The 26,121-nt window shown below is 51.2% G+C and overlaps 1 protein-coding gene across 2 annotated transcripts; it reads right to left on the bottom strand.

The window, feature by feature from the left end:
* Nucleotides 1-160: 160 nt before the first annotated feature.
* Nucleotides 161-25,903, bottom strand: BCL6 (BCL6 transcription repressor). Of its 2 annotated transcripts, none has more exons than XM_049629509.1 (10): nucleotides 25,866-25,903; nucleotides 15,202-15,240; nucleotides 14,185-14,356; nucleotides 11,978-12,199; nucleotides 9,343-10,314; nucleotides 8,624-8,808; nucleotides 7,029-7,196; nucleotides 5,786-5,916; nucleotides 5,531-5,668; nucleotides 161-3,591 (listed from the first exon to the last, which is right to left on the bottom strand). In XM_049629509.1, the coding sequence occupies exons 3-10, from the start codon at nucleotides 14,343-14,345 to the stop codon at nucleotides 3,448-3,450; spliced, it is 2,121 nt and encodes a 706-aa protein (XP_049485466.1). In that variant the 5' UTR covers nucleotides 14,346-14,356; nucleotides 15,202-15,240; nucleotides 25,866-25,903; the 3' UTR covers nucleotides 161-3,447. The 2 variants fall into 2 exon arrangements, with proteins under 2 accessions (XP_049485466.1, XP_049485467.1); XM_049629510.1 differs by lacking the exon at nucleotides 25,866-25,903 and adding an exon at nucleotides 16,393-17,421.
* Between the last annotated feature and the right edge of the window lie 218 nt (nucleotides 25,904-26,121).

Genomic DNA, 26,121 nt, shown 5'->3' with positions numbered 1-26,121 from the left:
ATAAACAGTAAAGAAAAAGAGCACATAAATAATCAGGGCATGATGCTATGGCAAAAGTCATGGAGGTGGACCACAAATGACTGAAGTCTGAGAAACACTGGATTGGCTGCCTGTGTCCACATTTCACTATAAATTCCCAGGACACAGCACTTGAGTGTCTCAACTCATTAGCAGCCCCAATTTACATAACTAACACTTTGTAATGGGCCACAGGCCCTTTGCAAGTGGGCTGCCCTTGGATCCAGTGTCCACCCTTAGACAAATCAGTGGTCAGGGAGGTAGGGTTTCACAATGTGGGATTTGGGTGCCCAAGTTCTGGCTCTTAAGCAGGGGCTGAGGATAAAGCAGTTTCTTTGGGAAAATTCTGTGGGCAGGTGCAGCCTGATGTGTTATTATGGACCTCTGGTTCAGCTGTAGCTCTGGGGGGCACGGCCACTGTCGGGGAGTTTCCAAGGTGGGCGTGTGGTTTCTGTCTCCCTGTAAACTCTCCTCGGGGTGGTGGTTGTGGGAACTGAATGGGATCTTTGGTACGAAGGTGCCTTGAAAACCACCGTCGGCACAAAAAGAAGTGATGGTAGGCAACTTTGCTCATGTCTCCTGCCTCTGTCCCTTCAGGAGTCGGTGACAGATTTGAGCTGGGTGATCCTTACCATCTCATCCCTTCCAGATCCTTAGTGGTTCTTGATTCTAAGTTCCCTGCCTCTCCGGATTTATCCCCCAACCACCAACCTGGTCCCCAGAAACATTTCCTCTAAAGTTCCAACAGTAGGGAAAAGGACATCGTGAGCCCCCTGTCTTGCAAGTTACGTGTTTATAAAACTTGGCATTCACGGCATACTTGTTTTTGTAATAAAAATTCTGCATTCCCTTTGTCCTGGCTTATCCGTTTAGAGATGTTTGCTTTTTACTCATTATTGATTGTCAATTGGCTCTGGTTACTCTTTGATCTTCCATGTTGTTTGAACTTGAACGCCACCCACACTGTCTGCCCTCGGCCCGTGGTCTCTCTATTAAACAGTAATGACACATAAACAAACTCGGAGGCCCTCGGGGAGCAGAGGGGCCCTGGGCCAGCCTCCCTCGGGCCTGTGAATTCTCATTTCTGAAGCTGTCTGTTTTGTAAGTTCTTTTGCCAAGTTTCTATGGGAGCAGAGGGATCATTTTCTCCCTTTTCAAAGAGCAGGGTGAGCTGAGGCCTCGAGCTGGCAAGTCCTCTAAAGTCATTTTCAAAGGAAACCTGAACCAAAAGGCCATGTGGCTGGCAGAGGGTGGTGTCACTTTGTGAGGCTCTCTCTGGGGCTTTGGGTGGTCAGCCCCCACACGCTTCTCAACACGTGCCCAGGGCCTGCCGTAAGACCCTGCCAGAGGCCGCTTCTGTCCAACCCCTGGCCTGAGGGCCCGGGGAGGGGCTCCACTCCACAGCCCCGCCCCACGGCCACCCAGGACCTGGAAGGGGGCAAGGGCGGCCTTTCTCCTCTGGGCCAGGGGCCAGGACCGCACTTGTCCTCACTGTTCTTAGACCTCATCCATCGAACTTGATCCTTGGGGTTTTTTGAGGTGAAATAAAACTAGGTGCCAAAGCAAGCCAGGGTGAACTTATGTCTGAATCATGGAATCATAAATGATCTAGTTAATCTAATCCTCTCACGGACAGGTTGGGAAAGGGAGCCAGAGGGGAAATGGTTGTCCCAGGTCACGCAGGAGGAAATGGGGGCCTTCCACCAGAGTTCTCTGGACAAAGAGCCCTTCTCCAGGGTAGGAGGTTTACATGGCCGGAAGCCGTTCACAAACCTTCTGAGTCTGTAGATACCTGTCAATCACCCAGCAGGTACCAGAAAGACTCTAAAGGCACCAAGGCTGAGAAATGTATGATGGGGTCAGACCTGCCTTCATACTTCCCCTGGATCCCAGCGAAGAGAAATTGCTTATGAAGCCTGGAGGCAAGATGAGCCTTCACAGGATGGGCAAATTCTCTAAGACACAGGGAAAGCAGGGACGCCCGTACCTTTGTGTCAGCAGGGCTAGAACTGAAGTCATTAGAACTCGGCCTAGAGGGCTGAGTGAAGAAACACAAGAGAACCAGCCAGAAAGAGAGGTGAGAGACCCATCTCACCTCCCCTGCCTGAGCTCCTCACGGCCCGGGTCTGGAGCCTGCGGTCCTCAGTCCATCCTGGTCTGGGGGCCAACAGCGGCTCCGGGCCCAGCTTCCAGGAACCAGCCCCAGCCTCGGCCCCTCTGAGGCCCCCCATGGCCAGCAGCCACTCCTGTCCTTGAGCATCTCCCACTAGGTTACGAGCTGAGGACACCAGACCCATTTGAGTCCTGAGTCCTGATTCCAACACAAGGAAAGACCTCCGGAACGGAGCCAACTTGACTTTTCAACGTTTTATTCTTGTATTTGTACAGCTATATTTTACAACGCGGTAATGCAGTTTAGACACAGCCAAACCCTGTCTCCGGAGTAGTTCTAACACAAGCATGACGCAGAATGTGATGAGACAAACATTCCCAAAGAGAGCTTAGTTAGCGACGACTTCAAGTCCCTGTGTCTGCCTACACTTCAGAAGGGATGGCGTGCTCGTCCATCACTGAAAACTTCCATGAAAAAAGGCACCGTAGGACACGTTGTACAGGTATATACAAACCGAGAACTAGAACAAAACTACACATTTTTCCTTCGGTAGCTTTTTTTGTTCTTTTTGTTGTTTTTTTTTTTTTTAATACACACTTTGTAAATTGTAAACCTTCACTTGCAAAAAAATACAAATACACTGAGGCATTTTAGACAAAATATTTTCTTACTTATACAGATGCAATACTTAAAATATTCTCTTAAGTGCTCTTTCTCAATAAAGATTCTCAGATCCGTGTCTGCCTGCAGATACAAAATCGAGCCTTTAACACAGTTTTATATTTTTAATATATCTTTTTTAGGTTTATATATATTTATTTTATATATATATATATTTATATATTTACAACTCTGCCATATATTCCTTCACCTTTGGTTAAAAAAATTAAAGCCCTCTCTTTGATAACATACCGAAGTCTCTTCTTTTAAAAGAATGCACATTTACATACAAAAGAAACATCTGTTCCCACAAAACATATACATTCCTCATTTTGCAGACCAAGTCAAGTCAGAACTTTTGCATACTCCCCCCGCTCTGATATATAAAATGATTTCGCCTTTTGCTGACGTGGTTTGCCTTACACATAGGAGAAGAAGCAATATTATTTTCTTAATGTTTTATGGCAGTAGGGGAAGGGGAGCTGCCTTGGCTCCCGGTCCCCCCGCCCCTCCCCCCCCACCCCAGCCCAGCTATGATTTGCACTAGTGGATGAAAGAGGCACTACATCATGGGATGAACATCGTAAAGTGTTACAGTATCCTTTGGGTAGATTTCTGAGAAGGGACTCGAATGGAAAGCATCAACACTCCATGCTTCAGCAGGCCTTGGGGAGCTCCGGGGGCAGGTCAGTGGCGGACACACGGTACTGCACCTTGGTGTTGGTGATGGCGCCGTGCTTCTGGCGCAAGTGAAGACGCAGCTGGCTTTTGTGACGGAAATGCAGGTTACACTTCTCGCACTGAAGGAAAACCGGAGGCAGACTGTTAGCTGTCATCAACCCAGGGAACGTGTCATTGCTCAGAGACCCAGAGAAGGAGGGTCTCCCTCTGAGAGATCTGGGTAGCTCATCCCCCTCCAAGGCCAGGTGGAGAATTCTGGCTCCAGCTAAGGGACACATAAGCTTTGTGCAAATGGCCCTTCCCTGTCTTCTAACGTGTTCCGATGCCGCGCGCGCTTTTCCCCACCCAAGCACATCGTTTCTGTAAAGGACTGAGGCAGTGCACTCTGAAGGTCACTGTTACCTCGACATCTGTGCATCTAAACTGCTAGCACATATTTATTGTATTCTTCCTGTGTACCAGCACCATCCCGACCCTTGAGTGGATCTGGTAACTGAGCACAACAGCCCCAGGAACACAGCTACGTCCAGGCTCATTTTGCAGATGAGGAACCAGAGGCACCGAGAGGATGAACTAATTTGCCCAAGAACAAAATGCAAGTAAGAAGATTCTCACTCTGGGACTGATAAACAGTGGGTGAAAATAACCACATGTTGCCGGCTCACATTTGTGACTCGGGTTAAGCACTCATTGGTTCGTTCTTGTGCCCAGCCCTACCTACAGTGACGCCACAAAGCCACCAAAGTCAGCATCACCTATCGGAGTAGTTTCCACACTTGTAAGCCGTGGGACTCTCTTTTCAAATTAAATAGAAACTCAAAAGGCAAAAGGGACGGCAGGATTCAAGAACCTCAGTGTTGTAAGGGGATGCTTTGGAAACTGCTCATCTACAGCATCCTTCTCAGGAAAGAAAATTGTGGTCCATAGCGAGGGTCTGGGCTTGCCTATGGCCCCAAAAAGGTTGGTGTCAAAGTCAGAATAAGAACCAGACACCCCAGCTGCCCAGCCAGTATCTCCCCCGTCGGTGGCAGAGATTGGCAAAATGATTTCTAACTGGTGAAGAGCCAGATGGTAAATACATCGCGATGACAAGACTGCCCCTGTAGTAGGAAAGTACCCAAGGACAGTACGTAAACAAAGGAGCACGGCCGTGTCCCAGTAACACTTTCTTTATGGACGTTGAAAATTAAATTTTATATAATTTGCACGGGCCACAAAATATTATTTCTTAATTTTTTAGCCATTTGAAAATATTAAAACCATTTTTAGCTCACGAAATGTTCAGTAATAAGCCCGCAAGCCATGGTTGGCTGAAACCTTGCTCCAGAACACTATGATTCCAGTGGCCCGTTCACGGCATCGTGTTGTGTAGCTGGCCACCTGCTCTTTCTTAAAGTGGCCTTTTCTCTTTTTTTTTTTCCTTCTGTCACCACATTTTTTTTGTTTGTTTGTTTATTTGTTTCTTTTGAGAGAGGGACAGCGCAAACAGAGGAGGGGCAGAGAGAGAGAGAGGGAATCACCAGCAGGCTCTGCACTGTCAGCACAGAGCCTGAAGCGGGGCTCAAACCCACAAACCGTGAGTGAGATCATGACCTGAGCCGAAATCAAGAGTCGGATGCTTAACCGACTGAGCCACCCAGGGGCCCCATCACCACACTTTTCTGATTCTCTTCTCACTCCTATAGCTGTTCTTTCTCAAACACCTTAGGTCCTCTTAGGTAGACAGGTAGCCAGCCCAACATAGACGCAAATTGTAAGAAGCCAGTTAGCATGGAATGAATGAATGACTCCAAAATCAATGGATCTCTAGTCTGGACCTCTGTCCTAAGGCCCAGATCACCTAGCCCATTACCCTCACTTTAAAGACAAGCAAACTGAGACATAGCCAATGTCAAGCAGGGTGTCTTTGACAGTTAGGCCCAAACCAGGTCTCGTGACCTTTAGTTCAGTGGTCATCCCACCGTGTGCCTGAGATTGACACTAACAGCTCTGCTGGCTGCACCTTTACCCTCAACCCCTCCCAGGCCAGCCCACGGGGGTGACAAGAGGCTCACATACATGGTAAGGTTTCTCTCCCGTGTGGATTCGTAAGTGGCTCTTCAGAGTCTGAAGGTGCCGGAAACGGGTGCCACAGATTTCACAGGGATAGGGCTTCTCTCCAGTGTGGATGAGCACGTGGGCACGGAGGTGGGCCACCTGAACGGAAGGGCAAAGCATGAAAGGCTCCGCTGGGGCGGGCCGCGGCCCCTGCCCCCGGGAGCCCCTCGTCAGCACGCGGAGGCGGAGGGGTCCTTTCCCCATGGCCCTGCTCACTTGTACGAATCTGGCTCCACAGGTTTCGCATTTGTAGGGCTTCTCTCCAGAGTGGATTCGAGTATGGGTTTTCAGGTTGGCTGGCCGGTTGAACTGGGCTCCACAGATGTTACAGCGATAGGGTTTCTCACCTATTACCGAAAGGAAGGGGATAAAGAAAGCCATATTGGACAGAGGTCCCCGCAGTCCCGGGTCCCTGGATCTCAAAGCAAACTGCCCTTCCGGGGGCCACCCTCAGCGTTATCTCACTTGGAGATGTCTGAGAGAGGATCCAGGGGCCTGCTTCCTGGCCACCATCCCCAACACGCGCACACACACCGGCACAGGCTGCGGGCGGCCAGGGTCAAGAAGCAGGCAGGGACAGAGCAGAAACAACACAGGCGGTGGGAGAGGGAGGGAGGGAGGGGGTTCCTCCTGGGAGGCCTTGAAACCGGCCATGTCATGAGGATTATCTAACTGCCGACTCAGAGGAGTCACTCTCCTCCTCTGGACCTCAGTTTCCCTCTCTGGAACCTGAGGGGTGAATTTAGACGATGTAGGAAGGCTCTTCTAGCTCTCGCCTTGGCTAAGACGGATACAGGAACCAAACCATTCGCCAGGAAGATACAATCAGACTGCTGTAGTTTGTCTTTTGGAGAAGACATGCTTTTCTGCTTATGGCAACTACAGCTGGACTCCATGTGCGAGAGGGCCGGGGCCTGAGTCAGAGTAGATGCTCAGGTGGAGGAAGCCGACAGAAGGGCTGAGCCTTCCTTCATGGGAAGTTGCTGGGATGACGGACACATTTAAAGTACCAAGGGAGAATCAACTCTGGACGACAATCAGGTCACTGGAAGCTACGTGGTAAAGGAATGGAAGTCGATCAGGAACAAGCCCTTGGAGGAAATCACGAGGCTTTTTAAGTTTTTTCCCGGCTTTACAAAAGCCAAACCTCCTTTGCCTCTCTCAGCCTTAGTTTCTTCGTTTGTACATTGGGATTAACTTTTCTGACTCCAGTGAAGGGAGAGACACAGGACAGAGCTTCTCAGAGAAAAGACAAACAATACAGGGAGTGGAATGAGTCACCAAGCAAAGACGTGACAGGTCTAGGCCCACATTCGGGTCAGGACGGGGCCTGCTCCCTGCCTCAGCCCGCCGGGGACCAGGGCCCCACTCTGCTTTCTCTACGGTTCTCTCCCCATCCTGGTCCCAGTAACCCTGACCAGCCGAGGTGGGGTTGGGGGGGCGCGGGGCAGGGCCATACCCGTATGCACAGTCTTGTGGCTGGCGAGGTTGCCCTTGTAGCGGAAAGAGGCCTGGCAGCGGTCACACTTGTAGGGTTTGTCGCTGTGGGTCTGCAGCGTGTGTCTCTTGAGCGAGGCCTCCTCAGAGAAGCGGCAGTCACACTCGTTACAGAAGAAGGCCCCATTCTCTGTTGGGAGGCGGGGACGGGGACACCAAAGTCACAATGAGGAAGGGAGGCAGGGCTCCGAGGTCACTTCTTCCCTCTGCGGCTGCACTCAAATTGATTCCCAACCTCCATCCACCCGACGCTCCCAAGAACCCAGAGCCAGGGGCCTGTGGCGTTTTCTTTTTCTTAGCATTTAGAGTCCCAGTAGTGGAGGACAAAGGAGACAGATTTGAGTATTAAGGTACAGGAGGGAAACAAACCAACGGGTATCTACACGGCCTGTGCCAGCTTCAGGAAAGCTCAGCGGGCTCTTCCTGTCTAGAGAGCTCTGACAACTGACTTTTCTTATCACTGCATAGTTTTCTTGACATTCATACACAGGAGCCCTCGAGCAAAACCCTTCACCTCTCTGAGCCTGTCTGTGTCTCCATCTCCAAAGTCAGGAGAGCAACCCCCCTTGGCCTATCTCACAGGAGCATACTGTATCACGCAAAGCATTCTAGGAATGTAAGATATAAAATCCAATGACACTTGGAGGTCATTAAATGAGGAAGTAATGGTGAATAGGGTCACCCTGTATCTCTCTCTGGATTTCATGTCCCCCAAACACTTCTGTGAGATTGGGAGAGCCAACAAGGACGGGAAGTAGAAACAGCGGCCTAGAGAGAAGGGACAGGATGCAGAGAAAAGGCAAGTGGCCAGGGGGACAGATGGGGACAGCCCCTGCTCTCCCAGCTATACATCCATGACCCTGTGCCAAATCCCTCAGTGTGAGGGACTGATTTCTTTTCCTTTTGTGCTAACGTTTTGAAAATGACGTGTCATGGCAGGCGGTTCACCCCCGAGTAGGTATTACTGGGCTATCCTACTCCAGCCAGAGCTTGAGGGAAGAGATGGGCTTTTATCTGATAAAAACTGGGGATGCCAATCACAAAGTATCCAACACTTCGATTTAATAATTCAGTTCCACTAATCTAATTCCGCTAACATTAGCCGAGTTGCCTACTCCATGCTAGAAATTCTCTGGGATCTGTGGGAGACGCAGGAATGATTACGGTCGGCTGCTTGTCCTTACAGAATGCACGGCCCAGCAGGGGGGAACTAACACAGGTCAGGCCGTTGGGTCCCCAGCAGCCGAGGAAGCTCTGGGAGCTATAGCCAGCCCCACAGGTTACCTTAGCTGGAATGCAGCTGAAAAGGCTATTTGGTCATTCTCTCCTAGCCCAGATGAACTCAAACACCCTATCCATTGCTCCGGTCTGCCTGGTTCAAGAGGCCAAGAGTGGGGTGATGGACTGGTGATTGTCAAGTGCCAGTGACCTTCCAATCGGGGACTTCTCCCAGTCGGTAACAACAGCATACGTGAAATGGAAACGCGAACCCCACGGGCAGAGGCAGGGGCCTTCCTTCTTCCCAGCAAGGGAAGGGAAGGAGGGAAGGGGACTCACCACAGCTGGAATCCGAGTACTCAGACTGGGTCTCTCCCATCTCCTCGGGGAATGTGGGGCCGGCGGTGTGGAGGCACATCTCTGCATGCTGCGGGGACTGAGAGCCGCAGGATGTGCACTTGGGGGGATGCAAGTAGAGAGGCGAGTGGCTCTCGCTGCTGCTGCGGGGGGAGCCGGTCAGGGACCTGTGAGCAGGAGGAAAGAGAGCCTCAGCAGCTGGGCAGCGTAAAGCACCCCACTTGGCCTGGACGCTGCCCCCTCCCTTCCTGTGCTCAGGTGAGCCCAGAGCTGGGCTGCCTCGCTCTGGATGCAGGGCCACGAGAGTTATCCTCAAGCCTACCTCTAAACAACGTACGCCCTGAGATCCCTGACAGGGTCACAGTGGGCCAACACCCCGACCCAGGCCAGTCCCAGTCTGCAGGCTAGCTCAGTCCAAAGCGGGGGCGAGATCGCCCTGCCCTGCCAAGACCATAGAAGCTGCCCTGGGGATTCATGAAATGCTCTTCTGCTGCCGAGGGGATTTTCCCACTCTTGCTATGACAAAATAGATCAAAGCTTAATATGCTTCCTTACTTAGGCGAATTCAATCAGTGGGTGCTTACTGCACACCTCTAACATACTCAGTATTCAGGCAAGAAAAGAACACAGCCCCGCCTCCATCAGAAGAAGTGACCGCGTGGGAAGCCCTGACCCCAGGCCCGGACTGCCTGGGAAAGCACCTGTTGACGATGTTATTGAGCCGGCTGGCCTGTGGGATGGTGGAGTCCTCCCCGCTGGCGCTAAGCTTGGTTGGGGACTGGAGGTCAAGGCTCTCGGGCTCCATGGGCGGCTGGCAGGCCGGCGGGGCGGTGTAGGCTCGAGGGGAAAGGCGGCCCAGCTCCGCCTGCTCGGGCCCCTCTGGTTTGGCATTCTGGTTGAGGCTGTTGAGCACAATGAACTTGTACTTCTTCCAGTTGCAGGCTTTGGGGTCGGTGGGGCTCTTGGCCGGCGGCGAACCGGAGGTCTGGAGAATGCAGGCGTTCTTGCTGCTGCAGGACTCCGTGGGCGAGTTGGGCTGGCAGTCAGACTTCTGCGGGCTCTGCGGACTCACCAGACCCTTCCGGTTCAGGGGTGCACTGGGGGGCTCGAAATGCAGGGCGATCTCATCCTCGGAGGAGGGCCTCTCTTCCTCCTTGCCGGCCTTGTCACAGGGGAAGTATGGGGCATTCCGGGCCGAGGGGGCGGCCGGCTTGGGGCCCTCGGCCACGCCGTAGTGCATGTCACTGCGTGCCTCCTCCGGGGCGGCCTCCTTGGGCGAGTAGATGCTGCTGTGGCACACGCTGGGGGGCATCTCCATGGCCGGCCGGCTGTACTCGCCAGGTACGGGCCTGGCACTATCACAGGGGAGGGCCCGCTCCTTGGGGAAGGGGTTGGCCACGGGCATCCGGGCATCGCGCAGCTCCTCATCGGAGAAAAGGAAGCTGCTGACTGGGAGGTGGCTGTACACGGGGTAAGAGGCTGGCGGGGTGGACAGGCCGCTGTACAGGCTGGGGGCAAACGCCCTGCTCTCACACCCAGGGGCGTTCCTCAGAGGCAGGTTATTCTCCATCACCTCACGACCCCGATAGGCCATGATGTCTTGGGGCATCAGCATCCGGCTATTCAGAAACTCGTCACGGGGAGGCTTGATGGCAGGAACCATCTCGGCTTCACTGCAGGAGAAAACAGAGAGGGGACATGGGCCTCCAAATCAGAGCCGTTGAACAGAGGGCTTTCCCAGTGACCCCGGCGTCTGTAACCCCATTTGTGCTTGGGCAGCTTAGACGTAAGGGATGTGGCTCTGGAGGGGGGAAGGACTTCAGTTACAAGGCCTTTATGCTAGGAACCCAGCAATCTAGCCCGCAGCGGGGGCGACGAGACCCACAGAAGGGCAGCGAGTTAGCCACACAGTCTGTGCCTGCTTAGGCGTGACATCTCATGTCTAGTCACACCAGTATACATGCGTGTGCATCTGTAAGTCCTCAGATATCCTAGAAGGGAAAGCAGCTTTGGCAGCCCTTATCTCGTCTCACCCAGGCAAAATCCTGCAAAGGGAGAAAGGTATTATCGTGCCCATTTTACACACACAGAAACCGAGGCTCAGGGAGGGAAGGATTCAAGCAATCCTGGTGCCACGTGTTCTGAGGGTCCGGGAAAAACTGGTGCCCTGTTGAAGACAGGCCTCAGCCTCTGTGCTGGCTAGAGTCCTGGGCAAGTTGACTTTGGAGGACGGGTGGCGGATGCCCGTCCTGGAGGCCGTGGCTCTGAAGCGGCCAGACCTGCTTTCCAATTCTGCTGTGCCACTCAGCAGCTCCGTGAGCTGGAGCGAGTTATTTAACCACTCCGAGCACGAGGCCTGACCCAGTGAAAGCACTGGCAAAGGACAGCAATGATGCTCCTGCGACCATGATTACCCACAGGAGACAATGAGCTCTCACTGCCCGTACTTGAAGGGACATTATGTGGGCGAAAAATAGGCCAGCTCAACATGCTCATAGTTAACAGAGCTAGAACCAATGAGCAAAGGTTAAGGGAGCCACATTCCGGCTCGCCATAAAGCGGAGCTTTCTAACCGGCCAGGGGAGACCGTGTGGCTCTGAGAACACTGGGTTCCTGGCTCCTGGAGGTGTTCAAACAGAGGCTAGCAACCCTTCTGTGCGATAAGGGGTGCAATCACCCTAGAACAGCTGAATCAAATGCTTCTAAAAAAGTCAAGCCCTGAGTCTCTGCTCCACTTAGCCAAGCCCTTCACTTGATTGGCTCTCAGGTTCCTCACCTTTAAAGGACGGTCATGTCTGACCGGCCCTCAGGTAGGGGATTAGACCCAGTGAACTCAGGGTGATTCAGTAAATGGTCCTCTCCAGTAGGAGCCCGGCAACGGCAAGGTAAAAGGTGAGTAAAGCAGCCCACGGTCTGGTAGGGGAACTAAGGCGCCTATGTAAATCATTGTGACGGAAGTCTAAAGGAGAACTCAACTACATATGCAAATAGTTAAAACAGAAGGAAGGTCTGAAGGACAGGCCAAAGGCTTAGGAACACAGAGGAAGAGCTGGGGGAGGAAGAGTAGCCATTGCAAAAACATCCGTGGGTGGGGGCTGGCATCCAAGCTAAGCCTGACAGGACGGGCGGGAGGAGAGGACATGTCAAACGAATAGAAGAAAGCAGGAGGGAAAGCACAGGGCTTCTCTGGAGAGCACCACCTGCCTGGAGCCCAAGAATTAAGAAGGCGGAAGTGTGCCAAAAATTGTGGAAATGTAGGTTGTGCATATCACAGAGGATCCTGTATGCAAGCGTTACCAAGGCTCTCTGAAGGCCTCCAACCCCGCGCCAGCTCACCTGGCCTTGATAAACTTCCGGCAAGTGTCCACAACGTGCTCCATCTGCAGGTACATAGCCGTAGCCATCACGGCCATGATGTTGCCCTCCCGCAGATTGAGCCGAGACGTGTACATGAAGTCCAGGAGGATGCAGAACCCCTCGGGGTTGATCTCAGGATCCAGGTTGATCACGCTAAGGTTACATTTCAACTGGTCTGTGAAGATGCTATAGAACAGGCCGCTATAAAACAAACAAACGTCTCACTATCACAGACAGAATTTGCCATCAGTTACAGTCAGTGTCAGGGCTCCGCTCTCTCCCCTGGGCCTTGCTCCAGAATTTCTGTGGCAATTAATAATAACTGCCATTTATGGAGAGCTAACTAAATGCCAGACAGTCATTAAGCACTTTACATACATTATCCTGTGTTCCTCACAACCTTGCAAGGTAGATATTATCATTCTCCCCTTTACGAATGGGGGGACAAAGATCAGAAGTTAAATGATTTTCTCAAAGTCACAGAAGCTATTTTCCTTATGGTCTTAAATGCATGGATCATCAGAGTGAAATTCGGCGCTCATTTGCCGTTACCATTTTTAGTCTCTAGCTTTGAGATAAACATTTCTCTTCCTATGATCCTTATTTTTAAAATGCCATTGTATGTTTTTAGAAACAAGTTGCGTGTCGATGAGAAATAAATAAAATGATGCCTACGTGTACAGTCTACTGATCTGCTAAAAGTCTATAGACTTCCGTAAGGTCAATAGTCCTCGAAGACACAAGTGAAACTTCAGGCCATGACTCCAGCTACCATGCTGTCTGATGGAGGAAAGAGTACTCAATCACAAGTCAGGATTCTGGGCTGTCGTCTGGATTCTGCTCTTTCTTAATGGGTTGCTGGAAGCGAGCCAGACTTTTACCAGGAAGTAGCTGTGCAACCTTGGGTGAGATACTTAACTTCTCTGCACCCTGCTTTCCTTATCTGCAAACCAGGAGCCACAGTGTCTACCCGACAGGGTTGCGGCAAGGACGAAAACATAAAGGGTACATAGAATGATGCCTGGCACACAGTAAGCACTTGGTGAGTATTTTCTATTACTTTTATTTCTCTATAAATCTCTGGTTTTGCCACTGTTAAAAAATAGGTGCTTGGGACGCCTGCATGGCTCAGTCGGTTAAGCGTCTGCCTTCGGCTCAGGGCATGACCTCACGGTTCGTGGGTTCGAGCCCCGCGTCGGGCTCTCTGCTGTCAGCGCAGAGCCCACTTCAGATCCTCTGTCTCCTTCTCTCTGCCCCCCCTCTCAAAAATTAAACATTAAAAATAAAAACAACAACAAAAACCAAAAACAGGTGTTTGCTGTAGATGTTGAGTGAGCTCTCGGCTAGCAATAGAGATCCCTGACTTTATATCGGCTCACCTATCTGCGTCTTTGTTTCACTGTCTATAAAATGGAGGTAATGCCTCCATACCACAGAAGGCCACTGCAAAGATCCAGGGAGAAGATGTAATATAGAATCGCTCTGGGGGGCCACTGGGTGGCTTCGTCAGTTAAGCGTCTGACTCTTGATTTTGGCTCAGGTCATGATTTCACAGTTTGTGAGTTCAAGCCCTGTGTCAGGCTCTGTGCTGACAGTGTGGATGGAAACTGCCTAGGATTCTCTATCTCCCTCTCTCTCGGGCCCTCCTCTCTCTCTCTCTCTCTCTCTCTCTCTCTCTCTCAAAATAAATAAATAAACTTAAAAAACATAGTTCTGTGTACGTGAAATACTTGGCAAATATGAAGAATCGGCCGGCTCACTCTTCCTAACTTACACATATACACCCTGAAACACCCATGGAAATACAGCCACAGGATTAACCGCACGTAGTTACAGAATAAAAGGGCAAAAGATATCAAATTCACTTGCTTACAATATTGTCAACCCCCCTCTGACTTCTTCTAACTGGAGTTATTCTCCATGTTATTGTCCAAACACATCCTTTCTTGGGATAGTATACGATTTCTTCTCCCTCTATTCCCACAGAACAGAAACTCTTTCTTCCCCAGAAGCGCGTGCATTCATTCACTCCCTGGGAACCTACTCTGCCAGGCCACGGGCTGAGGTCTGGAGACAAGTGCCATGTAATTCCGAACACAGCCAAAGGCCCGCCTGTTCTGCCTCGCTGCCCGCCCACCCTGTCGGCTCCCCTTTATACATCCGTCTTTCCCCTCCAGACCCCTCACCTGCAGGCCATGAGGACTGTCTTATGGGCTCTGAACTGCTCGCGGCTCACCACGATGACAACATCGGTCAAGATGTCACGGCTCCGCAGGCGGTTAAGGTTGAGAAGAACGTCGCTGGCATGGCGAGTGAACTGGATACAGCTGTCAGCCGGCGAGGCCATTTTGTCTTCACCTGGAAAGCAAAGGGTCAGAACCTTGTTGGTTCCCCAGCACCCGACTCCTGTTTGCCAGGAGTGTGAGAACAGGAGCCTCGGCCTGCTAACATGTGGGATGTAAACCGAGGTCCCTCGGGTTTGGTCTTCGACCAATTTGTGGCCCATCTCTGGGCATCTGTAAGATGAGAAAAATCATGTTTATCTAACAAGTGGGACTAGAAAAAAGCCTTTCGGGGAAAGCGGACGTGAATGAATATCCGTGGAGCGCTTTTCCCACATACCAAATACTCGGCCGGGCACTGAGAGGCAGTAAGTGTGTGACAGGGGAGAGAAACCACACTTGGAAGGTTAGCAAGCCAGCTTTACCTTTTGCTAGCTGTGTGACATGGGGCAGACTGTTTATTGTTTCTGGGCTTTGGTTTCCCCAAATGGGGGGAAGTAATACCTATGTGTTTGTAAAATTTAGAGATATGTGCCTGGGCTATAGTAGGTTCTCAAAAATCACAGCTATTCTTGTCCGAATCTCATTTCCTTATCCCAGCCACCATCTGTTCTCTCCTCTTTTAGGCTTTAGAATTGTCTGAATGTACTTCAAGCACCCAGCGTGCTGCTGGAGCATAGTAGGTGGCTACATTGGATCCGAACCAAGAAATGAGAGAGGGTGTGAATGATCACACAACGGTGAAGACAGTCTAACACGGGGGTGAGTGGGTGAGGCCTGGGAACGATGCAGAAGGGAACTGGCTATTCTTTATCTCATCTAATGAAAAGTGGCCAAGTTCACAGCAACACATGCATTGGCAAATTTCAAAAGAAACAGTTTGTCCACAAAGTTTTAAAGCATATAATTAGATTTACTTACCCAATGCCTTGATTCACAGTCCAAAGTGTTGCTTAAAATCTGCAGGGAAGAGAAAAAAGCAAAGAGAAATTGATTTCATGAATGTTAGATTGTCCACTACAGTCTTATTTTAGGACACACGTATTTGGTTCTACTTTGATAGCTGCAGCCTGCCAGCTGGAGCGGTTTTACCACAAGCCAGCAAACATTTTTCCAGGTCTGCGCTTGCGGAAACAAAGCACCCAAAGCTATGCAATAATAATGTTTTTATCCTGACTACCGGGAACGCAATTGCACACATTAAATACACGTACATATACACACACCGTTCCTGTCTCAAAGTAAAAAATGTATACCAACCAAAGCCCGCCCCCCCCGCCCGAGTTTATGCGAAAGAAAAATACAAGAAAAGTGGTTCTTTCAATATCAATGAGAATGATCCTTCAGGGGGGCCTTAAAGATGTGGACAGTTTTCAAAACCTGCTAATATATTATCTTTCAAGTCTTAAAATGATTTCTCAACATCTACTGGGTCAATATCGTTTATCCCCATTTCGCTGCTGACAAAACTGAGGCCCAGGAGTTCAAGTGGTTTGCTTAGGACAAAAAAGGTATTAAGAAACACTTAATAACCACAGGATCTGCAGAATACACCCCGAGATGGCTTAGCTATGCTTTCCTTGAGAATCTTTGTCTTTTTCAAAGTGTCTTCTTTCCCTCCTGGGTCTGAGACCATAGTACTACAAACTTCCAAGCTTGTGCTCCCTCTGCTGGTGAAAGATTTAATTGTGTGCTTTGACTGAGAACTGGCCAGGGAGGACTCATGGAATATGTACCCGCTCCAAACTGGTTTCTCTGAAACAAAATAATTTTAAAGCACAGGTGTAGGACTCTTATTTATGATCACATGTGGGCTGCAAAATAAAACAGTATCTGAATCCTTTTCAGCTCCCCCCCCCCCCCTTTCAAAATCATAGCCCTTTAGAGCTATTTTCCGGGTAAAGGGGCCTGAGGCCAGGGAGGTCATGTTGGGCCACGTAGATGGTTAGTGGCCCGGCCCTAGGTCTTCTGGCTCAAGTTCCTGTCCCTTTTCCAAATCAGCCTACGTGCTGTAGAACATGCAAGACAGCACCCTAATGTGGGTGAATCTCATTCTTAAGTTCCTTCCCCCACACAAACACTTTGCCCCCATTCCAGGCTGCTGAATCTTACCAAATGAGCACTCTAAAATGAGAGGTTTCCTTGAGTCTGTAACCAAACACTCTGACATTTCTCTGTGGTCCCAAGTGCCAGTCACTCAATCCCATCGGCTTCAAGGTTAGTGTGTGCATGTGAGTGAGTGAGGATAAGGGAAGGGAGTGGGGGAAGGGAGAGGAAAAGAAGGAGAGGAAAGAACCTATTTCCTCCTCTCCCCATCCTAACTCAAGACGGGCAAAGAGAAATACGCTGAACTGTCCTAACCAAAGTTCAAGGATTGTGTCTGTTGAAAAAGAACAGTGGAGACACGTGAGAGGTTCATTTACAAACCGTCTTCTCTTCCCCCGGTGCAAAACATCCGAACACTTCTGGAATATCTAAGGTTCTCCTTTAGCCAGCTTCAACCACCAGCTCGCTTGTGGATTTCCACTCACAGATTTTTGGAACCACAGGAAGCCCAGATCTGCCATTTCACCTTGACAAGTGGCAATGACTCACTCCATATGCAGATCGAAGCAAACAAACAACACGTTCCCACCTCCTGCCCCCTGCGGGTGGGGTGGGGGTGGGGGTGGGTCTGTCAGCCAGGCCCTGGGGCTGGGCACTTTTCATCCTAAACCTCTGCCTGGCTTGGTCAAAAACAAACGCACATACACTGAGGCTCACATCCTTATTAAGCCCACCTCTTCTTCAGCTGGGTCTATCTTAGGGGGCCTCACAGCTAGTGAGTGCGTGTTACGGTGGATGTGGGAAGCAATGCCTCCCTCTATTTGCCACAAGTGTGGAAGGACCCCTAGCAGCTGCTTTGTTTCCTACAGACCACTCAGGCCTTCCCCATCCATCATCGTATGTGATCTTTATAACAGCCCTGATTTACTGGGGAGGCCACCAACGCTTCATGGGATAAGCCTTGCCCAAGACTGAAAGCTAATCTCCAGCAAAGTCCTGGACAAACTCTGTCTTACTAAGCTTCAGCCGGAATCCCATGGATGCCACACACAATACTCATTACACAGAAACAACCGCCAAAAGAACAGGGCTGTCAAAGGGAAACTGACAACTGCAAGGGCCCAGACGTGGGCTCCCCCCACCCCTACCCCGCCCCAGCCGCAGTAACCACGAAGTGAGACCTAAATATTGTCTTTCCACCCACACACTTTCTCTCCTCTGCCTTTTCCCTCGGGATTTTCAATTCGGCACCTTGAGAAGGCAGATCTTTTAGAGGAGCTGGAGAAGAAAAACGAGGGACCCTCTCCCTGTACAAAAGGCAGAGAGGGAAGAGAAGGCAGCCGAAGGAGAAGGCAGAGAGACAAGAGAGGAGGGCAGAAAAGAACGAGAGCCAGGTTAAGAGAGAGAGTGAGCCAACACGAAAGCCCCCATCCACCCTTTCCCTGTCTCTCCCGCTCGGCGGGCACTGCGCTTCCTCTCACAGGCTCACACGGGCACAAACCGGAGCCCTGCGCGCCACAGCAAGCCCGGGCAGATGCGCCCACCCCGACCTTACCGTACCTGCCCGCCAGGGACCGCCCACCCCCGGGCGTTCTGTGGGCGCCGCGGCCCATCTGCCTCGAAGCCCCCGCAGGCGCGTCGGAGGCCCCGTGGTGAGATCGTGGCAACCTTTAATTTGGTTACATTCAAATAAAACGTTTCGTACACTTCGGTAGCTAACATTGTGTGTGCCTTTTTTTTTTTTTTTTTTTTTTTCCTGTTACGCCGTCAAGGCAGTGGGCAGTGAGGGGAATGGCACAGCCCTCTCATTCCCGGAAAGTAGTCGATCTCAGCTCAGCGGATTTCACAGAACACTCTCTGCCTATCGCCGGCTCCAACGAGAAGTAACTTTCCAGGAAGCTGCCGGCCCCCGACGGCCGCCAGGATCGCTGCCTGCGGCGCGAGGGCCGCCGGGGATTCACCCGGGGAGGGGGGGCCGCCCAGGGAGGCTCGCGGGGAATAGGCACACTTTCCCCTAAATCCCTCGCCGGCGCCCGATCCAGGATTCTGAGTTCACGCGGTCCAACCCTTCCCCCACAAAAATTTTATACATGGGAAAAGTCGCACAAGTGAGTAGCAGAGCCGGTCCAGAACCCAGGAATTCGGGTCCAATCCGAAACTCATTTCAGGACTTAGAATTGCCTAATTCTGGTGTTTGTTTGCCTGGTGCGTCATTTATTTATTTATTTTTCTCTCTTTTTTTTTTTTTTTTTTCCCTTTCTCTCTTTTTGCTTGCTCCACCCCCCCACTCCCCTTAAGGGGCTGGTTATAGGCCAGGCGTCAAAGTAGAAAGATGGGAGTCCCTAGGACTGAGGGTCTCCAGCCAGTGCGCACCAGCCTACCTGGAGCAAAACCAAACCGAAAGCCCCTTCCGCCTACGTTGGCAAGTAGGGGAACCCTACTCAGCTCGGTTTCCGCCCAAAGTCTTTAGAATAGGAGCTGCCAGGCCAAACCTGGCTAGGTTTCGGGATTTCGGAATCCGATTTCTCCGAAACACGTAGAGACGCGGTTAGGATTGCGCAGGGACCGGGGCGCTGACCCCAGCGCGCGCATGGGCGCGCTCCTGGATTGCCTAGCTTTCTCATGGCCTTCCTCGGAATTATAACCCCTGGGCGCCCTCTCCTAACTGGTCCTAGTAGTGGGCTCCGAGAATAATTTTCCGGGGCGAGGGGCACGAAAGACGTAGCCCCTGAGGCCATAGTCCTCTCCTAAAACCCGCGGGTGGTCTCTCACTGCGTCGCGCATCCCATCAGCGGCGGAGGCGGGGTCTGGGCGGTAGGTAAAGACTGGGCCTCGTCCGCCTCATAAAATCTTACTTGGAGGCTTTCTCATCCCTTCGCCCGGTGGAATAAAGGTGAAAGCGAAGGTTGAAATTTAACATGGAGTGGGGTGAGTATCTAGGAAGGGAAGTTAAAATTAAGTACATGCACTTATTGGAAATTAGGAGTCCCGTGGTTCCGGGAGCTAAAACCTAATCATGTTTTACCGCTGCTTGACACTAGAGAGAGCCCTCCATCAAGGCTAGAAACCGACAATATCCATGTAGCCCCGCCTCTCCTTCCCATTGACCTACTTTAGACACAGGCTCCAGATTTGGAGAATGCCTTTCACATCCCCACCCCACCCCCACCTTTCTCTATCCCGGCCGGCCTTTGGATTATTGGTAATCTAATAACACCAATAACTCTCTGAGAAATCCAAAGGAGAATCTGGAAGTGCAATGCACTGTTTGGGGCGGGGGGGGGGGGGGACGAGGAATTTTAATTAAAGCTGGAGCTGCCGTAGTGAAACCAGCATCAGGGCTCTTGCCCAAGCGCTCCCTTTCCGCGCAGCTTCTCAGCTAACTGGCTGCTCCAGTTTAGCCACAGTGGTCCAGCGATAGGGGGTGGGGTTAAACCGCGCGCTTGTTTTCGTTTTAAGGGAGAAACACTGTTCGCTCTCTTGACTGGGGGGGCGGGAGAGTGGAGTAGACAATAAATGAAAGCGAATTTGATAACGCGGTAGCCTCGGCAGGCGCTTTGGATGACCGAGGTGTTCGGGGACATTATGTCCTGACTTTATTTCTATCACGTTTCCTGCCAACAGCGCTCTTTGAAGCCTGCAAGCTTCTAGGAAATGCAATAAAATAGAGGGATGTGTTTTATCATCAAGATCTGAAGAGGAGCTGCAGAAGGGACGCTCCCCATGCGCCCAGCTCGCGACAGCCTTCCAGAAAGAGCCGGCAGACAATGCCAACAAACTACGTCCCTAAGCAGAGATATCTCGGTCATCCAGGCTGGACTGGGCTCTGCCTTTGCAAAAAGGCTGCCGGGGGAGGGGAGCGGCATGATGTCCCCAAGCAAACAATGCCTTTAAAAATCCGATCTGGACAGAAGTCAGCCAAGGTCTTTATTCACCTTAATGAAGATGGAAGGCACTAACTGTCCTTGGAAAGCGATGAGTCAAACTTGACCGCTCTTCAAACACATCCCCAGATTCGTTTCCAACCCGAACAGAGGCGCGTTTCTCCGACGCGGCCTCCGACAGTTCCCGCAGTGGGAGAGGCTGAACTCGATTTCCTAGGACTAGGGAGGTGGAAACGGCAGCACCTCCCGCGGGTGTGCGTCGCCGGCGGCCGTCGCTAGGGGTCGCCGGCACCCGTACGCGCGCTTTGCCATCTTAAGTTTTCAGCTCCAAGAAAATAAAACTTTGCTTAAGAAGAAACTATTGTGGCCAAAATTCTACAGGGATTACCCCCTGCTTGTCCATATGACCCCCCTGCCATCTTCCTCACCCCCCTCCATAACTGATTTCTGGTCAAGTCACTAAGCAGCGTGGAAGGAAGGGGAAGACAGTTATTTCAGTATCCATCCAAATGCGAGCCTGGGGCGAAGCGAGGTACATCTCTGCAAGTCTAGGGACTGGGACCTAATCACCCGCTAACACAAGCACCCTCCTCAAGATCTGAGACCGCCACCCTCATCAGTACATTAGGCTGTCCGTACCTGTCACTGAAAATCTTATGCCATACTTTCTGAAACTCTTCCAAAGCACCTGGGTAACTGTTTCCAGCTACGCTGACCTGAGACATTAAAACCATGGATCTCACTGCTGCTGCTTTCTCTTAGGTACTCCAAAGGAGCAGAGATAAACTCGTCTTTGACTTTATTTAAGTCACTGACCTGGAATTCAGAAAGTAAAAAATCTGTCCCAGTTAGGGTACTAACTCACCGGTAACAGACCACCCTCATGAGGCCTGTTTCCTCAGTTGTCAAGAGCTTTATGTCCTAGAGTCCCCAAGGCTTCCCGCCACCCCCCACACTTCACCCAGGGAGAAGCCACGGAGACAGAGAGATAGTGTATTCAATACGGGTTATCTTAAGGTTCTCTTAGTGGAGGCTGATGCCCCTCGCTGGGGGACCGTGGACAGGACAAGCATCTGGAGGATTCCTAATCTCCATCCATCTTACCAAAACTTTGGAGGCCGGATGTCATCCTCACTGGATGGTCTCCTCCTCTGTCAGTCCTAGTACCTGATGGGGATACTTGGGAGACCCGAAGGTGACAGGGGCTGCCCGCCGCCCCAGACGGGGAACTCGGCTACGATCTACCACTAGGTGGCAGACTCAGTACGTTCGAAAATTACCGCGCCTCCGCAGCCTTCCACAACCGACTGTCCCCGGCTTTTCTTTTCTTTTTTTTTTTTTCTTTCTTTCTTTCCTTTCCTTTCTTTCTTTTATGATCTGTTAGGGGGAGGAAGTTGCCTCTGTAAGCAACTCTGCAAAACGTTTAATTTACTGGATGTAATTCCGTTCTTCCCGATGCGCACTCCTCTAGCAGCCACAACACGGTATCTGGAGCTGCGTTCACAAATTATACGGTGATTTTTTTCCAGCCGGAAGGGCTGAATATATTAGAAGGGAGGAAAGGGAGCGCTTGTCTTCAAAAAGCAGAGTGGAACTCGAAGGTATTAGTAGAGTTTCTTGCCAAATACTGGTCGACCCGGGAATCAACTCCTGATCCCCACGGAGAAAAGGGGCCCTGGAGGCCAAGGACCGGGCTCCACCCAGGCTTACAGCTCTCGGCCAAAGACCCCACCGAATTATGGTCTTTTGGTGGGGCTGCTGGTCACAGGCTGGGAGGCTGGGAGGCTGGGAGGACTGGGAAGAGCCATTCCTGGCTTCCAGTGAGTGGGTAGAAGAGAAAAGGGCCAGCTTCACCACAACACGGCACCCTCGGCCGGATCACTGCGGCGGCATTCCCACTTGTTGCGCAGTGCAGGAAACCGGCACGCGCCACACTATTTCAACTCCCAGAGAGCTCCAAACCCTGCTAGACTGGCTTACCATTGCCCCCACGCCGTCCACAAACCTGCGTCCCCAGCCCAGCCCCCATATACACCACCACCATCACTGCCAGCAAAACTGCAGGACTTCCAATCACTGGTTTGTTTTTACACCAACACATTCCTCCTTCTGTCAGTGTCAGACTGGCAACAGAATTCAGGTGCTCTGAGAAGTCAAGTCCAAGGAGGAAGGAGGCTACCTCCGTCTGGAGAACTCACCTAAAAGCCAACTAGGCGACCCTCCGCGGGCGCGCGTACACACACACACACACACACACACACACACACACAACACACTCGGAACTTCTTTGCCTGTTATGACACTATCCTAGCTGGAAAGCAACTCTTTTCCTCCCCATTTGAGAGATCTACTATAAAGTCCTTTTTGTTTTTAAAGGTAGTTTTATCTCCTTTTTCTAAAGAAAAAAATCCTCATAAGGTCATTTCACAATGTTTTTCAAATATTTGACTTTCGCAAATAGAGTTTCACCCACCGAGGGGTGGCGCTGCCGCACCACCACCTCCGAATCTCTAAGTTTTTCACAATAAAGTGGGTTGTGAGTGTGGCTACCGGGCAGGGGAGAGAGGGAAGGAAGGATTTTGACATCTAGTCCTGGCTACCCTTTTACTCAACCAATAACTGGAACTCTTCAGGGCTCAGCAAACGACAGCTTAAGAGTTTTGAGTCCCATTCCTGTCCACCAAACCCAGAATAAATTGGAGAGTCTTTTCAAGAAAGCATGGGGTAAAACCCTTCAGAACAGCACAGACGAAAAGGCCAATTGGAGAATTCCCTCTTCTGGCTTCCTTCTCCTTCAAGCTGCCCCGTTTACCAACAGCTTCTGGCCTTATTGTCACTATCAACAGACCCTTAAAACCAGCCAGTGCTTGGGCCTGCAGTATTGGAGAGTCTTCCAAATAGGATATTGGAAACTTCTATTTATAAGTGGGGGGAGGGGGAAATATTTCCCATCTACAGGTTTCTATTTCAGCCTGAGGACTCAACTGCAGCCATGTAGCAAGGGAATGCCCATCTTCTGGCACACTCTTTCCATTTCCTCCTCCCCTCTGAGACAATATCCTTTCTCCTTAAAAAGAAAAAAAAGGTATATATTTTAAAGCAAGAATGTGATTTCACCTCATTCCTTTGAGCTCATGTTTGCTACCTCCAGGAATAGCGTGTGGACTAGGGCCAGATGAACTTCAACTTGGGCTGCAGATTTACGAGGTTCTGTTCCAGTGCCAAAGGCTCTTGGTAGTAAATAGTGAGCAAAATAGATACCTGTCTCCTGACAGATCTTGCCGGCCCCCCTCTTATTTTTTAAAGTTATTTATTAAAACCACACACACCTTGCAAAGAAAAAGGGAAACTGACAGTCTCTGTAGAGGAAGCCAGTGGCATCGCTCAGAGCCACAAACTGTATTTCTAAACAGCCCTTTCCCTGGTTCCCTCTGTCCTGCCCCACTTTTTTTTTTTTTTTTTTGACAGAAAAAAAATGCATGTATTGACACTTAGAAAAAGTAAAGAGTGACAAGATTTTCCTCCTGGAAACTATAACCTGAATGGAAAAAAAAATCCATTAAAAAATTAAATTAGTTTCCTGTAGCTGGTGGTGGTGGTGATGGGGATGTCCAGCTTTCTGTGATCATCTGTGAGGGACCCAGTAACAGCTCTGGACTTTGGGTATCCTGTTTGGGGTTTTTCTCCCTGTTCAGCAGTCTGGACCCTCACCACCAAGTCTTAACCATTGCAAAAAGGGGCACCCTATAGAAAGGTCTTTTCTTTCTTTCTTTCTTTCTTTCTTTCTTTCTTTCTTTCTTTCTTTTTAAAATCTATTGGGTTGTGTTTTTGTTTTCCATGGGAGAGTTTTAAAACTCATTATTGTAACACTAGTTCCATTTTTCGCCAGAGTTCCAATAACACAGCATCATAAAGGCAACGCAATCCACAGTTCTCAAGACACTGACCACGGTCACTACATCCCGCAGCGGGGTGGCCCCTAGCTCCCGCTGCCCAAGAGCCCAGCCGATTTCCGAGGCTCCAACTCCCCACCCGCTCCCGCCCCGGGCCGCCGCCGCCGCCGCCTTCCCCCATTCCTACTCCCTCCAGGAGAGCCACAGGTTGCAAATCCAACCAACCTCGCAATCCGTTTTTGCAAAATCACTCACAAAGATCTCCCTTTCGCGCCCGCGCCCCCTTCTCCCGCGCCAGGCCCCCCACCCAGAGCCACAGAGTGCCCTTCTCTCCTCCCGGGTCTTGCACGTAGGAACGCGGGCTGGGGCTGTTTGTTTTTCCCCTCGCCCAGTGCAAGGACCTCGAGAATCTGAAGCCTGATGTCGGCTACTCTCCGGCTGGCAGTTGTCTTTTTACAAAGCTCGCACGATGGGAAAAAATAAGACAAAATTTAGGAGAGGCGGGGAACAGCCATTGGGAGCTAACACCGAGTCACGCAGCGCCCAAAACACAAACACCGCGACCGCCAGAAATCCCGCCACCTTCCCGCTCGTCTGGGCCGTCCGGTGAAGGTTCCCGCAGTCCCCGCACGCTAAACGGCACCGCAGGTGCAAACGCGCACCCCTTTGCCACCCACCCCCCAAATCCCTGTCCCGCCACCAGCCGCTCTCCTCGGGATGGGGAGAGGGAGTGAGCGGGGTTCCTGACTCCCTCGACTGCAACATGAAAGAATAATTTTCAAAGTATTCAACATCCCCGCCCCCAGGCAAGCTAAACCTCCCCCAAAACACAGGGTAAGGGGACACCAAAACACTCGGATCTCGTTAGGAAGATCGCGGCTCTAAAAGGAAATAGTAGAAACGATACTTCAACTGGGTTTATGGGGAGGTGGGGGGAGAGAAAAACAAAACCCGAGGAGTTCGCTTGCATTTTTCCTCCCAGATCTCGGCTCGGAGGCAGGGAATCTAGAGGAGCGAGGCCGATGGAAGGGAGCCAGCGGGGCGAGCGAGCGGGCAGCCTCCCTCCCCGTCTCCCGGAGTCACCCAGAAGGACGGGAGCGGAGAAGGAAGGAGAGGCGAGGGAGAGGAGGAGGGAGGGAGGGAAGGGGAGGCAGGAGCGAGGGAGCGAGGAAGGCAGTTTGCAAGCTAGAGAAGAGGGAAAAAACACAGCCGCCCGAATCCAGCGAGATCACAAGCCGTACGCAAGCAGCAGCAGAAAGAGCGAGAGCGCGAGCGCGCGTCCTCTCCGTCGTCTGGGGCCAGACAGCCCCCAGACTTGCCCGGAGCACCCCCCCAAAACACTGTCTCGTCCTCTCGGCTCCGGCCGCCCCCTAATTCCCCTCCTTCCTCTCCTCCACCTCCTTTTCCAAAACCAAAACAACACCAGGGAGGGTGGCAAAAGCCTCCCCAAACCGGCCGATTCACTCAAAGACAACAAGAATAAAATAATAAATATATAAAAATCTATATCCTAGAGTGGGAGAGACGTGGGACTAATCTTCGGCATTTATTTTAACACCTGACAGCTAGAATAAATAAATATATACATTTATATCAATAGATACACATAGGAAACTTGGAGCCAAAGCATTTGGCAAGAGCGGAAAAAAAAGAATTAAAAGGTAAAATAATGATCATGAGCAGCGGCGGCGGCAGCGGCACCAGCGGCACCAGCGGCGGCGGCGGCAGCAGCAGCAGCGGCAGCAGCAACAGCAATAATCACCTGGTGTCCGGCCTTTCCTAGAAACTTCTTGCATCACCACTTCTAAGAACCCCAGTTCTAAGAATCAACAGAGCTCAATTCTCGGAATTTGAGCTGCGGACTTTACCACTGCTACGTGGCAGGGGAGGACTCGGTGTCAGCTCTCCGGGACTTTTGCCTCTCCTGGCCCATGGAAAGCCCTCAAAGCCACAGTATTTTTCCAGTTCCAGGAAGATTTCGAATTCTTCAGCGTCTGGACGTCTCAGATTTGGGGGTT

The sequence above is a fragment of the Panthera uncia genome, chromosome C2 (genome assembly GCF_023721935.1).
Source record: "Panthera uncia isolate 11264 chromosome C2, Puncia_PCG_1.0, whole genome shotgun sequence".
In the NCBI taxonomy this organism is placed as follows: domain Eukaryota; kingdom Metazoa; phylum Chordata; class Mammalia; order Carnivora; family Felidae; genus Panthera; species Panthera uncia.
Note: the sequence above shows the minus strand (reverse complement) of the source record. Positions and strands in the feature narration are given on the sequence as shown.